The sequence below is a fragment of the Cariama cristata genome, unplaced genomic scaffold (genome assembly GCF_000690535.1).
Source record: "Cariama cristata isolate BGI_N322 unplaced genomic scaffold, ASM69053v1 scaffold20564, whole genome shotgun sequence".
Taxonomy (NCBI): domain Eukaryota; kingdom Metazoa; phylum Chordata; class Aves; order Cariamiformes; family Cariamidae; genus Cariama; species Cariama cristata.
In genome coordinates this window covers 32774-44633 of record NW_009614950.1, presented here as the reverse complement: position 1 = coordinate 44633, position 11860 = coordinate 32774, and the positions used below count along the sequence as shown (strand labels likewise).

General features: G+C 40.5%; 1 protein-coding gene across 3 annotated transcripts in view; it reads left to right on the top strand.

Annotated features, from left to right (window-relative positions):
• Positions 1–4787: 4787 nt before the first annotated feature.
• The window catches only part of TAOK1 (TAO kinase 1), a 34415-nt gene continuing 27342 nt past the window's right edge, over positions 4788–11860 (top strand). For 2 of the 3 annotated variants that reach the window (XM_009699628.1, XM_009699630.1), the window contains exons 1-2: positions 4788–5015; positions 9237–9308. In XM_009699628.1, the coding sequence (XP_009697930.1) occupies positions 4884–5015; positions 9237–9308 (204 nt within the window). In that variant the 5' untranslated portion in view covers positions 4788–4883. The remainder of the gene's footprint in view (positions 5016–9236; positions 9309–11860) is intronic. The other variant, XM_009699629.1, reaches the window with a different exon arrangement.

The window sequence follows — 11860 nt, the reverse complement described above, 5'->3', positions numbered from 1 at the left end:
GCCATCGTAGGAGTCCGTGTAGCATATCTCGTGATACCTGGTGAAGTGGAGGGAGACACGGGATGCATAAGTCTGTCTGTGGTTTCCATTTTGTGCTCACATGGTATTTAACTCCGGTTTTAATATTCTAGTGTATAGAAGCTGAAGGACGTTGAATATGTTAGTTCCTTGAAGCTTCATCTGCACAGACTAAGTGTGCTCCTTTTTAATGCTAATAATCTACAAGCAAGTCTGTATTGTAATTTAATTTCTGCAAACTTTTGAACCATCTTAAGGAACTACAGATGCTTTGATGCATCTCATGGTTAGTGTAACCGAATACCTTCTAGTGACCGTCACTCTCACTGAGTTGATCTGGACGTGAACTTGAGAAATAATATGACGGATAGGTGGAAATCAGTTATCTGTGACACTGACAGCTGTCAGATATTTTAGTGTAGTGCAGATAGATTTTAATTTCTCTGAGGTCTCTGTAGCATAAGGCTTACATACACACTTTAAATGTGGCAACTGACCATTTAGAGCCTTGCTTGTTCTGCTCCGCGGGATCCCAGGGGATGTTAGTCACAGGGGTGGGTCTTACTTCAGCTTGAGATGACACGGCAGGGAGGCAGAAAACTCAGAAGAGAACAGGTCTTACCCCGTCCTCATCTTTGTCTTCCTTATGTCCGTGGTTAAAGGGGTGTGTGTGTACATTTAATATAGCCATAATCACAGGGAGTGTAACATCTTATTGATTCATAGGCTTTTGTGGATGTGTGCACGCGGTTTCTACTAGCTGGTAGTTGTTCAGATGAAAGTAATTTGATAAAACGTTTTGGCCTGTAGTCGGTGTCATTTATGCTGGCGATGGTAGCCACTAACTAAATGTAGTTAGTTCAACCTACTATATGGAAATAGAGTTGGTCCAGTCTTGTGCTTTGGTCATTCCCTGGTTTATTTTGAATCTTGCTCATATTCCTACATCACCTTGTTGGTTATGAGTGGAATTGATCTAAGTACAGGTAGTTGTGTTTATGCGATGCAATATTGTCTTTTTGTACGAGTGACAACTAGGAAAGAATGTATCATTTGTTTTATCTAATTTTAGCAGCCTGCAAGGTGGCTTGTAGATAGATTGCCTCTTCAGCCAGCAGCGAGATGGGCACAGTCAGAGGGTGCCGTACCCTGTTTGCAGTGCCTGTCTCATGGCCACAACCAGAATCTGGCCACCTAATCCGAGCTGTCTGAGGTGAGATGGTGAGTCTCATCCACGGGGAACAGTTGCATTTAACAGTATAGATACACCGATCCAAAAAACCTGTAGTAAAGAGACTGCATTGATGGAAGAATGTAAAATATGTAAGTGCAACTTGATCGTAATTTAGAAAACCAGCTGCCTGCTGGTATATGATTTAATTTTCAGTGCAGTTTAGTTGCAAGATGTTTTGTTTTGTTTTGTTTTTTTTAAATCTTAAGACTTGTCTGTATTTTTAATACATGTAAAATAATGCAATAACCATGTTGCATGCCACTTCTAACTTCAGTTCCGTTTCCCCAAAGCGTTTAGGTGTCGTTATTGCAAGGCAGGAGACAGAGCATCTCGGCTGCTGGCACCGCAGGCTTTGGCAGGCAGTGCGTGTTGTCTGGGTAAAAAGACGACGACTGAGGGAATTTAATATTGTAGCATCCATAAAAAATGGGAGCAATTTATTAAGCGAGGCTGTGTAAAGCTTTCTTATGGATGGAATTTACATTAATGCATTTTATTGTTCCATCTAAGCAGATCAAATGATAAGCATAGTGTCATGCACATGTTTGTGACTATTCTGTTAAATAGGTTTTAATACTTAATGTTTTTATTCTCATGCATTTGAAAGCAGCAATTATTTCCAAGAATAAAGATAATTATATTTGTCTCGATGCTCTCAGGATTAAAGGGGAAAAAGCTGTATTTTAAGGTGTATCACGACAGACGAGGAGCTCTGCTCTGATTTGCCATTGAAAGTCCAGCAGCACAGTACCCAGTCCCGGAGCACTTCTGCATGTATTGTCCAAGAGCCTGGTAAGAGTTTTAGCAGCGGTAAAAAGTGTTGCCTGTTGATGACATTTCAGAGGCATGCTCAGAAATGATGCCAAGAAGGAGTCTGGTGGCTGGTTTGGCGTCGGGGGTAGGTGGGGAGGGGGAGAGAGCTGTAATCCATCTCAGCTGTGTGTGCGCAGGGTTTTTCTCCTCACTCCGGCTCTCGCACGCACGCTCGCTCGCGGGGACATGTGACTTTTGGCCATATTAGCAGGTTTATCCAAGCCTAGGCCCTCTGACTAACAGCTAAGGGCATTCTGGGATTGCAGCAGTTGCTTTTCAACAACAATGTCCTTTTTGTAAGAATCTGATGCTTCTTAGAAGATGGAACATGACATCATTACCGTCGATCCAAGAAACATTCCTTCAATAATACTGAGTGTGCTCTGGTTATCAGCTCCCTTCCCCCAGCTCCTTTCTCTCGCTTTTCTGACTGATGCTTTTTGTCTATTGTTTCATTGGGGGCTGTAAATGTGAAACAGTTGTCTTTCAGTGTTATGTGCTTGTTAGAGCTGGAATCAAATGGAATATTGTTGCCTTATTTGAAAGAAAGAAAGAAAAATAGCAAGAAAAACTTTTCTTCCAGTCTTCATAAATGTAGTGTGCTTCAGGTACGGACTGAATTGAAGCTAATTATTTCCCTTCCCACACGGTGTTAGTTACTGCGTTATGCAACGGAAGGTGGAGATAGCGCAGTCCCGTTCCCGTGCATCTCTCTTGCCTTCATTGGCGGTTGGGTATGTCATGTGCTGATGCCGTCTGCTTCGAAGGCTGCTGTAACGGTCCTGCATCCGTACGAAGTACGTGTGTGCGTGCTCACAAGTGCAGTATAGCAGAGTTGTGAACAGCTGTGTATTTTCTCTGTGTGTGTATATATATATATATGTTTTTATACTTGGTCCACCACTGGGATTTGAATGTCAGTTTTTCTTTAGCCCCTGAGAACGGGCTATCATGGAAACGCGTTTTGGGTTGCATTATAAATCTTTTTGAATGCTGACTGCTTGGAGGAAAGCTATGAAAATGCTGGATTTTGCTTCCCATCCCTGGGTTCTCTCTCCCATGCGTGTCTTCAGAAAAACTGGAGACTCCTGCAGACAGGTATGTCTTGGCTGTCTCTTGCACAGTCGTGCTCTCCTTGTAGCGATGCTGGCAGTTATTTGAACTAAGAAGGAGCAGGCAGTCTTCAGCACTTTCACGTGCTGCAACAGTCTAGAGAAGAGTACAACTGAGCATAAACATGCAGGAGTATATCTTTTTCCATTCTTGTAGGAATTGCTCCGCAGGGAGGGGAAAACAAATGATTCATTGATGGTCTAGAGGCTTGGAGAAAGGTGGGGGTTATAGTGTCCAGAAAAAGAGGAAAAACAGACAGGGACAGCGCCTTCTGATACATTGGTTAAACTCAGGTTTGTTGTCTTTTTTTTTTTTTCTCTTTATGAAGATGTAAAACTTTTAAAAAACCAAAACAAACAAACAAAACAAAACAAAACAAAAACAAAAACAAAAAAAACCAAAGTACAAGTCTTGACCAGACAAGGATTTTTGGAAAGAAGTGACCTGTGTGATTAGCTGTTTGCCAGTGACACAGAATTGTTTTTATTGGTGACAATTTACAGGGAATTGGGAGGAAATCCCAATGTCCAAGCCCTTCCTCCGTGGTGGGGGAAGTGCATCTTACTTGTAATGGTTGTTTGACTTCACCTGTTTGTAAAGATACAGTAAGATTTTAGCACAACTTCAAAGTATACTTTTATTCTGGATAGATTCCAAGACATGCTTTGAGTAGATGAAAGCAAATGCACTGTGCAAACAGAAAGGATTTCATATGTTCTCAATGGCGTCTGAAGTTGCAGGTTGCTCTGAAGAAAGCATTTGGCGATGGACTATTGTAGAAGGCTGTATCGTGTGCTATCGCAATTAAAATGCATGTTTGTATCTGCTGAAGCAGAGTAGAAAGACATGCATCATGTGTGGAACTGGGTATCTCCTGTTCAGGATGCTGTTCCTCTAAAGGAGGAGGTTGCAAGTAAGACTCTGAAGAGCAGGCACTTTACAACGGAGGTCATGAATTTAGATAAGAGGAAAAACCAAAAAGCACCACGACTTACTTAGTTGTAGAAGGAGAAGCTTTAGAGATGTCTCTGCATGCACGCTGAAATGAGGAAGAAAACAGGTCACTGGCTGCTTCTTAACTGGAGTGCAGTTACAGAAGAAAAAAACACTGACCTGAATTTAAAAAAATGTAAATACAGTTCAGTAAATGGCAGTGGTGGTTCATACGCATCATACTTGTACCGTGTATCTTGTCTTGCAGACCATGATGTATATACGTAATTGTGTTATCCACTTCACAAAGTCCAAACAATATTTTAAGACACAGTGAATGTAACTCTTCAGAGGGAGAGTGTCAAGGTAATATGGACTCACTGGTGACAAGCTGGTTATCGCTGTAGGTCAGAGAGATGCTGCTGGTGGCTCTGCAGGTGACTGAGCAGATGCTGGAGCAAGGAGTGTGTCTCATTTTGTGTTTTGATTTGTGTTCTGTAGAAATACTTGACTGGTGTCACAGTGGGATCGTGACATTATCCCAGCAGATAGGTTGTGTTGCTTCATGCAACAGGGATGCTTGCTCAGGAAGAAGTGGAAGCTGCTCTGCTGTAGCTTTGTTTCTGGCTCTTTGAGAAGAGGATAATCAGTAAAGGATTGCAATCTTTTTCTTGCAGTAATCCATGCTGAAGAGGCTCCATTCATACAGATGAACCAAGGGTTGAGGCAGCACTTTAAACCCAGATAGTCGGTCGGCTAACTGCCCAGCAGGATGCCATCAACCAGCCGAGCGGGCAGCCTGAAGGACCCAGAAATTGCAGAGCTCTTCTTCAAAGAAGATCCAGAAAAGCTCTTCACAGATCTCCGAGAGATTGGCCATGGAAGCTTCGGAGCAGTTTATTTTGTAAGTAGCTTTGTGATTTGTGAATTTTAGCTGTGTCTCTTTTTATCTTTAAACTGTGAATGTAGACTTTTTTGAATGTATTGAAGAAAAGAAACTAGTGGGAATCTTTTTATATGGTATTTGGGGCAGAGATACTTTCTTGTGTGTCTGTACAGTCTCAGTCCATTCACAGACTCGCAGTATCTGTAAGGTGTTTGCATACAAACTGAAAAGAAAAACTGGAAATGTAGCCCTTGCCTGGTGCTTTTGGGTACATTGTTGTGTTGCAAGCAGGGATTTGTCTGCAAATTAAAACGTGGACTTCTGCTCCATCAATTCTGACTGGTAATGCAGTTGTCTTGGTCTGATCATCTCCTTATCATCTCTTGTCCCTTGAGAGAAATTGAGTTCTCTCTCCCTTTGTGCATACCCCCAGGCTCGCTTAAAGCCATTCTTTGTGTTTGACACCTGAATGTTGGTGCTTTTGTTGTCATTTGTCCTGTCACATCCTTCCCTACTGCAGGCAAGAATCCCAGTATTCATCTACATAAAACTTACTTGATGTGAACGTCTGGACAGCAGAATTTTTCCCAGGCTGCTTGTATAGCTCAGCCGGAGGTGGGATGTCTCACGGTAACCTCATTTGCAGGTTGCTCTATGTCTACCAAAGTGCATACTGAGACCTTCATTAAAAACCCATTTTCCTCAAAAAAAACCTTTTCACATTTATAATTATAGGAGGTGTGGCCAAACCTGCCAATTTTCCTTCAGAAAGCCATTTGTGTCAGTATTTTATGAGATGCCTATTCATTGTTAATAATTGCAGCAGACCATGTTGGGAACCTTCCAGCACAAATTTAATGCAGCACAGATGAACTAATTAGGAAAAGCTTCTTAATTTTGTTCCCTGCTTAAAACTATGAGCCGCCACTGTCTGGGAACAGATCTGGGGGAGGAAGCATTTTCTAATGAAACAGAACTCACCTGCGGCCTTTACTTCATCGCATTTACTCACTTTAGTTAGAGTGGATATAAAAGGAGGGAACTGACAAATCTATCTTCCTGCTATGTGGAAATATTACTGAAGAAATATTATTGTGGAAATACTATTGAGGTTTTTCAGGAACACTGTGTCTTAATAGAGGCATGCATGAACCACAGGGTGATGGAAAACCACCATAGAGCTAGAGGTAACCTGCGAGCTGTGTGCTAACAGCGTTCCCCAACATCAGCAAGAAGCTGCTGTCGTGACATTTGTAACCTGCCTGAGCTTTATAGTTGTGGTAAGGGCTGATTGCCTGTTACCGGCTCCTTCTACAAAGCGATCGAAAGTAAGAGGTCATTAATTTCTAGGTCCTTCTTTCTCTTTTTTTGCCACCATTTTAGACTACCAGTTCATTATAGATTGGTATTTATTCACTAAAGAGTGCGATTACTTGCTGGTGTTTGGATTGTGCTGCTTTGACAGAAAGTACATCTAATTTGGCACTTACAAAAAGACAAGTCTAAACAGCGCATTGTGCTGCTCCAACCCATTTGGGGGCTTTATTTTTGTCAAGCAAGAGAGAGTTTCCTACAAAGAAGATAAACTGTTGCTATTTCTGTGTTACTAAGTTTTAACCTGTAAGTTTTATGTTGCATGATGGTATCTTTTTACTGCTAGCAGGTCTGAAATCTTGAATCTGAAACTGTTTCATGTAATGTACTGGGTACCTCAAACAGAAGCCCAAAAGATGAGAGAGACAGCATAGAGGGAGAAATTTATTGTGAATTAAATAAGCATAAAGAACTAAAGTAGGGGAGTGTATGTCTTGGGTCCTTTATTCCTCTATAAAGCTAGGGAAAAAACTTCTTCTAAGTTTCTTTAACAAGATTTTGATTCTGCTAATGCAAACAATTAAACTTTCTCTAATCAATGTAATATTGGATTATAGTTAATAACTGCTTAAAAGCATATTACGAAAGCTGATGACATACTCCACCTTTTCTTTGCTCATGCTTTACTTGTATACTGCTGAAGTTACTCTGGTCACCAGATGTTGATCTTTTGTATGGAGTTTTCGGAGGAAAGCAGGTTATAGACGCATAAATGTCTGCCATAAAACAAACCTCATTCATTTGGATCGTTTAAGTTAGCTGGCCTTGTAACGTATTCATGACTTTTGTCTAGGAACCGACTTTTTTCAGTTATTCAAGATCACAAGGAAACTAAAAAAGCAAATGAAACTCCATGATTTTAACATTCATAGGGCATCAGCTGTGATGGTTCTCTCTCTCAGCCCCGCTGTAGCAATGAAGGACTGTAGGTGTTCGGCAAACACAATCTCAGGGGTTGCTTGCTTGGGTTTTCTAATACATAGCCCCCCCCCCCAGGCTGCTTTCATTGCATACGGCCTGGACCAAAGGTGTTGATAAGAAATAGTTGTGGGAGTAATTAACAAGTAGAAAAATGCATATAATCCTGAAATCTCCCCCTACCTTTTTTAAAATGCAGTTTAGTGTTTCACTGTTAGATATACCTACCTACTTTTTCTTTCCTTTTAGCAGTGATCCTGAGAAGGAGTGATTATATTTATCTCGCATGATAACTGGCTAAAAGTGTTCACTCTAGTCTCTTTCTTTGTTTCTGTTACATCCTGCAGTGGTGGAAAGTTTCTTTTTTCCTTTCATAATTGACATGAATGTTGCTGGTTCACCTCATGGTTTTAGTTTCTTAGAAACTGCAAGTCTGGCACCTCTGAATCATTTTGGTATTATCCTTACCCTACTCCCTGCTCTGCAGTGTAATAATAGCTTTCACTTGACACAGGAAACCTACTACACTGGAACGCTGCAGATGGAGCAGAAGAATAACCCACTCTCTTTTGTTAGAGCTGTGTTCCTTCTGCTCTACTCTAGTATTTTGCTTGCCTGTTTTATTGCCCTTCCTCACTGCTTGGAATCTTTCAGAGATTGTGTCTAATTAGTGAAGATCTAGGACTCAGAATTTTATTCTTCCCTTTTTGTCTCAAAAAACCCCAAAATGGTCGTCCTCCCAACCTTAGAGGTAATATCAGCGAGACAGTAGGAAAGATCCTCTCAAACAGGAAGAGAACTAAAAATAGTATTGGTTCAAGCTTATTATAACTGGTTGAAAGAAAGACTGACAGGGAATTCTGGGAATCTCTTTAATGAACAGCAGAATTAAAACACGACTGAAAAACCTTTTTACAAAAGGCAGAGTCCTGGTACTTCATTAATCCATGTTCTGATAGACTGTGCTTGATAGTACAAATGTATTAAAAATCAACATTTTCATCAGTCATCAGTGAATGCTGTGGTGCACGTTATTCTGATTTATATCATTTGGCTTCATATCCAAGTTGATTGTTCTTATCAGAGAGACTCAGGTATTTTCCTCCACCACCCTCCCGCGCTGCTGCAATCCTTAAGGGAGGAGAGGCTGGGGTCTCGTCTGGAGCCATCCTTCCTGCAGGGTGAAGCAGTGCTGCCTCTTCTCCTGCCAGGGTGAATGAGCAGTTGCTTTGGGGCTAAATTAAAGAAAACTTCTTGTCTAATCTATCTTTGATTGTTGCTGTCTGAAGTCAGGAAATCTGCCTTTGAAGTGTGAAAAACCGTGTACGTTTATTGTGCAGTGTAAATAATAATATTATTTGACTGAGAAAGTGAAATTCTGAATGGGAATCTGAAGATGGGCCGCTTACGTCACTGCCATCTCGCTCTCTCTTATCTGCCTGCCTTTAAGACACACCAGGTAATTTAAGGGAGCACTGAGGAGAAAGCCACCGGTGCCTGGAGCAGGTATCTCCTGTGCATCCTGTGACATCTTTGCTTAGGTTTGGAATGGATCAAGGGGGCTGAGCCTTGCTTCTGTTTTGTCTGGAACAGACCTGGGTAGGGAGACAAGTTGAATTACGGAAAATCCGTTCTACTTGAATCACAGCTGCTTTTATAAGCTATGATTTTTAGTTCAGAAGCGATGGCGCTTGACTCCTGTAGAGACTTGCTGGATGCCGAGCACGGAAAAATGTCATACCTTGTCTCACAAACAGGAGGGTGATCTTTAACTTTGGAAGGAAATTTCTAATAGGCACAGCGGTCAAACCCCTTGGAAGATATTTTAGTTTAACTCTCTGCAAAAGTTAACTAATGGATAAAGATTTTTTTAGGAGTATGTTTGGTTTACATCTTGTGGGAAATAATGATCTGAAGAAACTGATGCATCGTGTTTTCATGTTACAGGCACGTGATGTGCGCACCAATGAAGTGGTGGCCATCAAGAAAATGTCATATAGTGGAAAGCAGTCCAATGAGGTATGTAGGACATGTTGCATATTAAATCTTGACCATTGCAAATAGTTATTATATGGGATGATTTTAATTAGCTAGGGTTACAGCAAGAGAAATCTTTCCTGTAACTGTAAAAGTGAATGAGGGTACTGTGTAAACAAAACAAATTAGTTTACTGCTCACAGTGTGTTTCTGCCTAATCTGCTCCTGGAAAAGATGGGTAGGACTCTTTTCTTCCAGACACAAAGGACTCTCTTATGGGACCACATAAATGTGTAGAAAGCAAAAAAGAAAATTAAAAATGGTAGATTTGTATGTTAGCATGTCTTGTTGCCCTTAAATGTTCCATTTTAAATACTTTTCAAAATAACCATGTCGTTTACTGGACAAAAGAATAATAGCAATGGATGCAGTAGTGAAAGATTCAGAGGGAATCTTACTTGTACAAAGTAGTGAGGCAGAATGCATCCTTCCCTGGAACAACGGTCCTGGTGAAGAACTAAGACAAAAGCAAACCAGCAGTGAATGAATGAGTGTGAAAATCTGAACAGCAGCATGATTACGGAAGAACTGCCAGAGCCAGGGATTAAGGCAGTCTTTGCAGAGAGGTCTGTAAAAGTAGACCTCTGAGACTTAAACGTTAAGTGTTTTCATGGCCACCCCAGATGTATGTTTTTTCCCTAGGACACTTAACAGAGATAATTGATTTTATACTTGAAATCTTTAAGTGCTAATACAGATTCTTGAAAAGCCCAACATGATGTGAACAGCTGATTTGGTATTATTTCTGGTAAATGACATCTATCAAATTGTGGCATGATTTTTCAACAGAAGCATTTGTTGTAAGGCATTTATGGTTCCCTCCCTCCATTCTCTATATTCCAGTCTTGCTCCAGTGACTTTGACTAACAACTCATTGCTTTCTGTGCCTGCCTTTTGTGTATTGATCATCTGCGCTACAAGAAGCTGAACTGTTCCTTCCTTTCTGTGTGTGTGTATGTATCTGTAGGAGGTAGAGGTGGCAGTGTCTCTCCAGCAGTCCTAGATTCTAGCTTCATAGTTAAATTTGCTATGCGTGTTTCTATTTTGTCACTGCGGTGACTTGTTTAACTGTGTACTGATGAAAGAATAATTTGTACTTACTACTTGTCCTACGGTTTTAATTACTGTGAGCTATAAATATTCTGTTCACATGAATGAAACAAACTGTGCATGCTTCAGAAATAGCTTTTGTTTGTCTTCAGTGTGTATGTTTCTTTATTTTGAAGGAAGTAATAAGACCAGGATTAAAACACTTTCTATTTTACTTCTATATTTATTTGTTTTGTTCAGAAGTTTGCTAGAGTTAGGATCTAGCCTATGTAAAGAAAATTGATTAAGGGCATCCTGTTATCGTTTATATTTACTTTGGTTTCCTAATAAGATTTTATCATTGATGGGAACAATTATTCTCTGAAATAAGGACATACTTTGTACTAAAAATAAGTTTAAAACCTTTGAAATATGTAGTACTGTGCTTTTAATAAGATCTTGGAGCTTTTTTTTATGCAGGAAATCATGAATACATCTTGACTAATGTATCACCTCTCTCTTCCCAATATAGAAGTTTAGTGTGGTGCTTTCTTGGTTTAGCTTTTATTGCTTAGTACCTCAAAGCCTTTGAGACTAAAGGTAAAAGGCAGCTAAGTTGTTCTTGTACTAGGAGGAGGGTGTCGGTGAGAGAGTTTATGTTAGTACGGCTGCACTAATGTCATTCTCATGAAATTTCTGGTGTTGAGAAATGCTTAGTCGATCAGCCACCTCGGTTGTGGCTACCACATTCCCTGGTTTCATTTGTTTCTCTAACCCTAAAATTTTTATTGAGGAGGATTTGGGTTTTGTGCATGTTTTCCAAAGCATTTGGGTATATGGGACCTTCGTCCATCTATGAATCCCAGCCATGTACATACACCTGAGGAAGTGTGTGCTGAGAGATTAACGGGACTTGGAAAACAGCTTTTGAACCTTTTGGTGTTGGGTGAGGTTTTTCTACCTCTGATTAACTTCAAAACTGATAACTTTCTCGAAAACATTTTCAGTGTCAACACTCTTGTGTTGACATATGCATACTTAAATAGTTTCAGGTACTGGATTTGTTTTTGAAAATCTTTCCTGGTAGTTGTAGTTTTGCTGTTGCACTTATAAGCTTTTACCTTTCTTACCTGAGGAGGTGTGGGTGTGCAGCAAATGGGAGGGCTTGGTGGTTTCCTCCGACTGCAGTAATGGCAGTGTCTAGGCACACATTGGAACGTGGCATTTTGGCCTCTTCTGTACTTTAAAGTTGCACTGGCACCGCTCCCCTTATTATAAACCTGGATTTAGTTTTATCTGTTTATTCTTTTACTCCTGCAGAACTATTCCCTTATCTAGTAGGTAACTAATTTGAAATCGGTCCTTGTAAAGACTAAGCTAGCAATGGAGAAACATTATCAAGAATGTAGTCAGATATTTGGCGGCTGATAAATGGAGCCTCATCCATGGTAATATAGTTACTAGTAGGGATAGGTCTTTATATCTACAAGAGTTAAGTGAGAGAC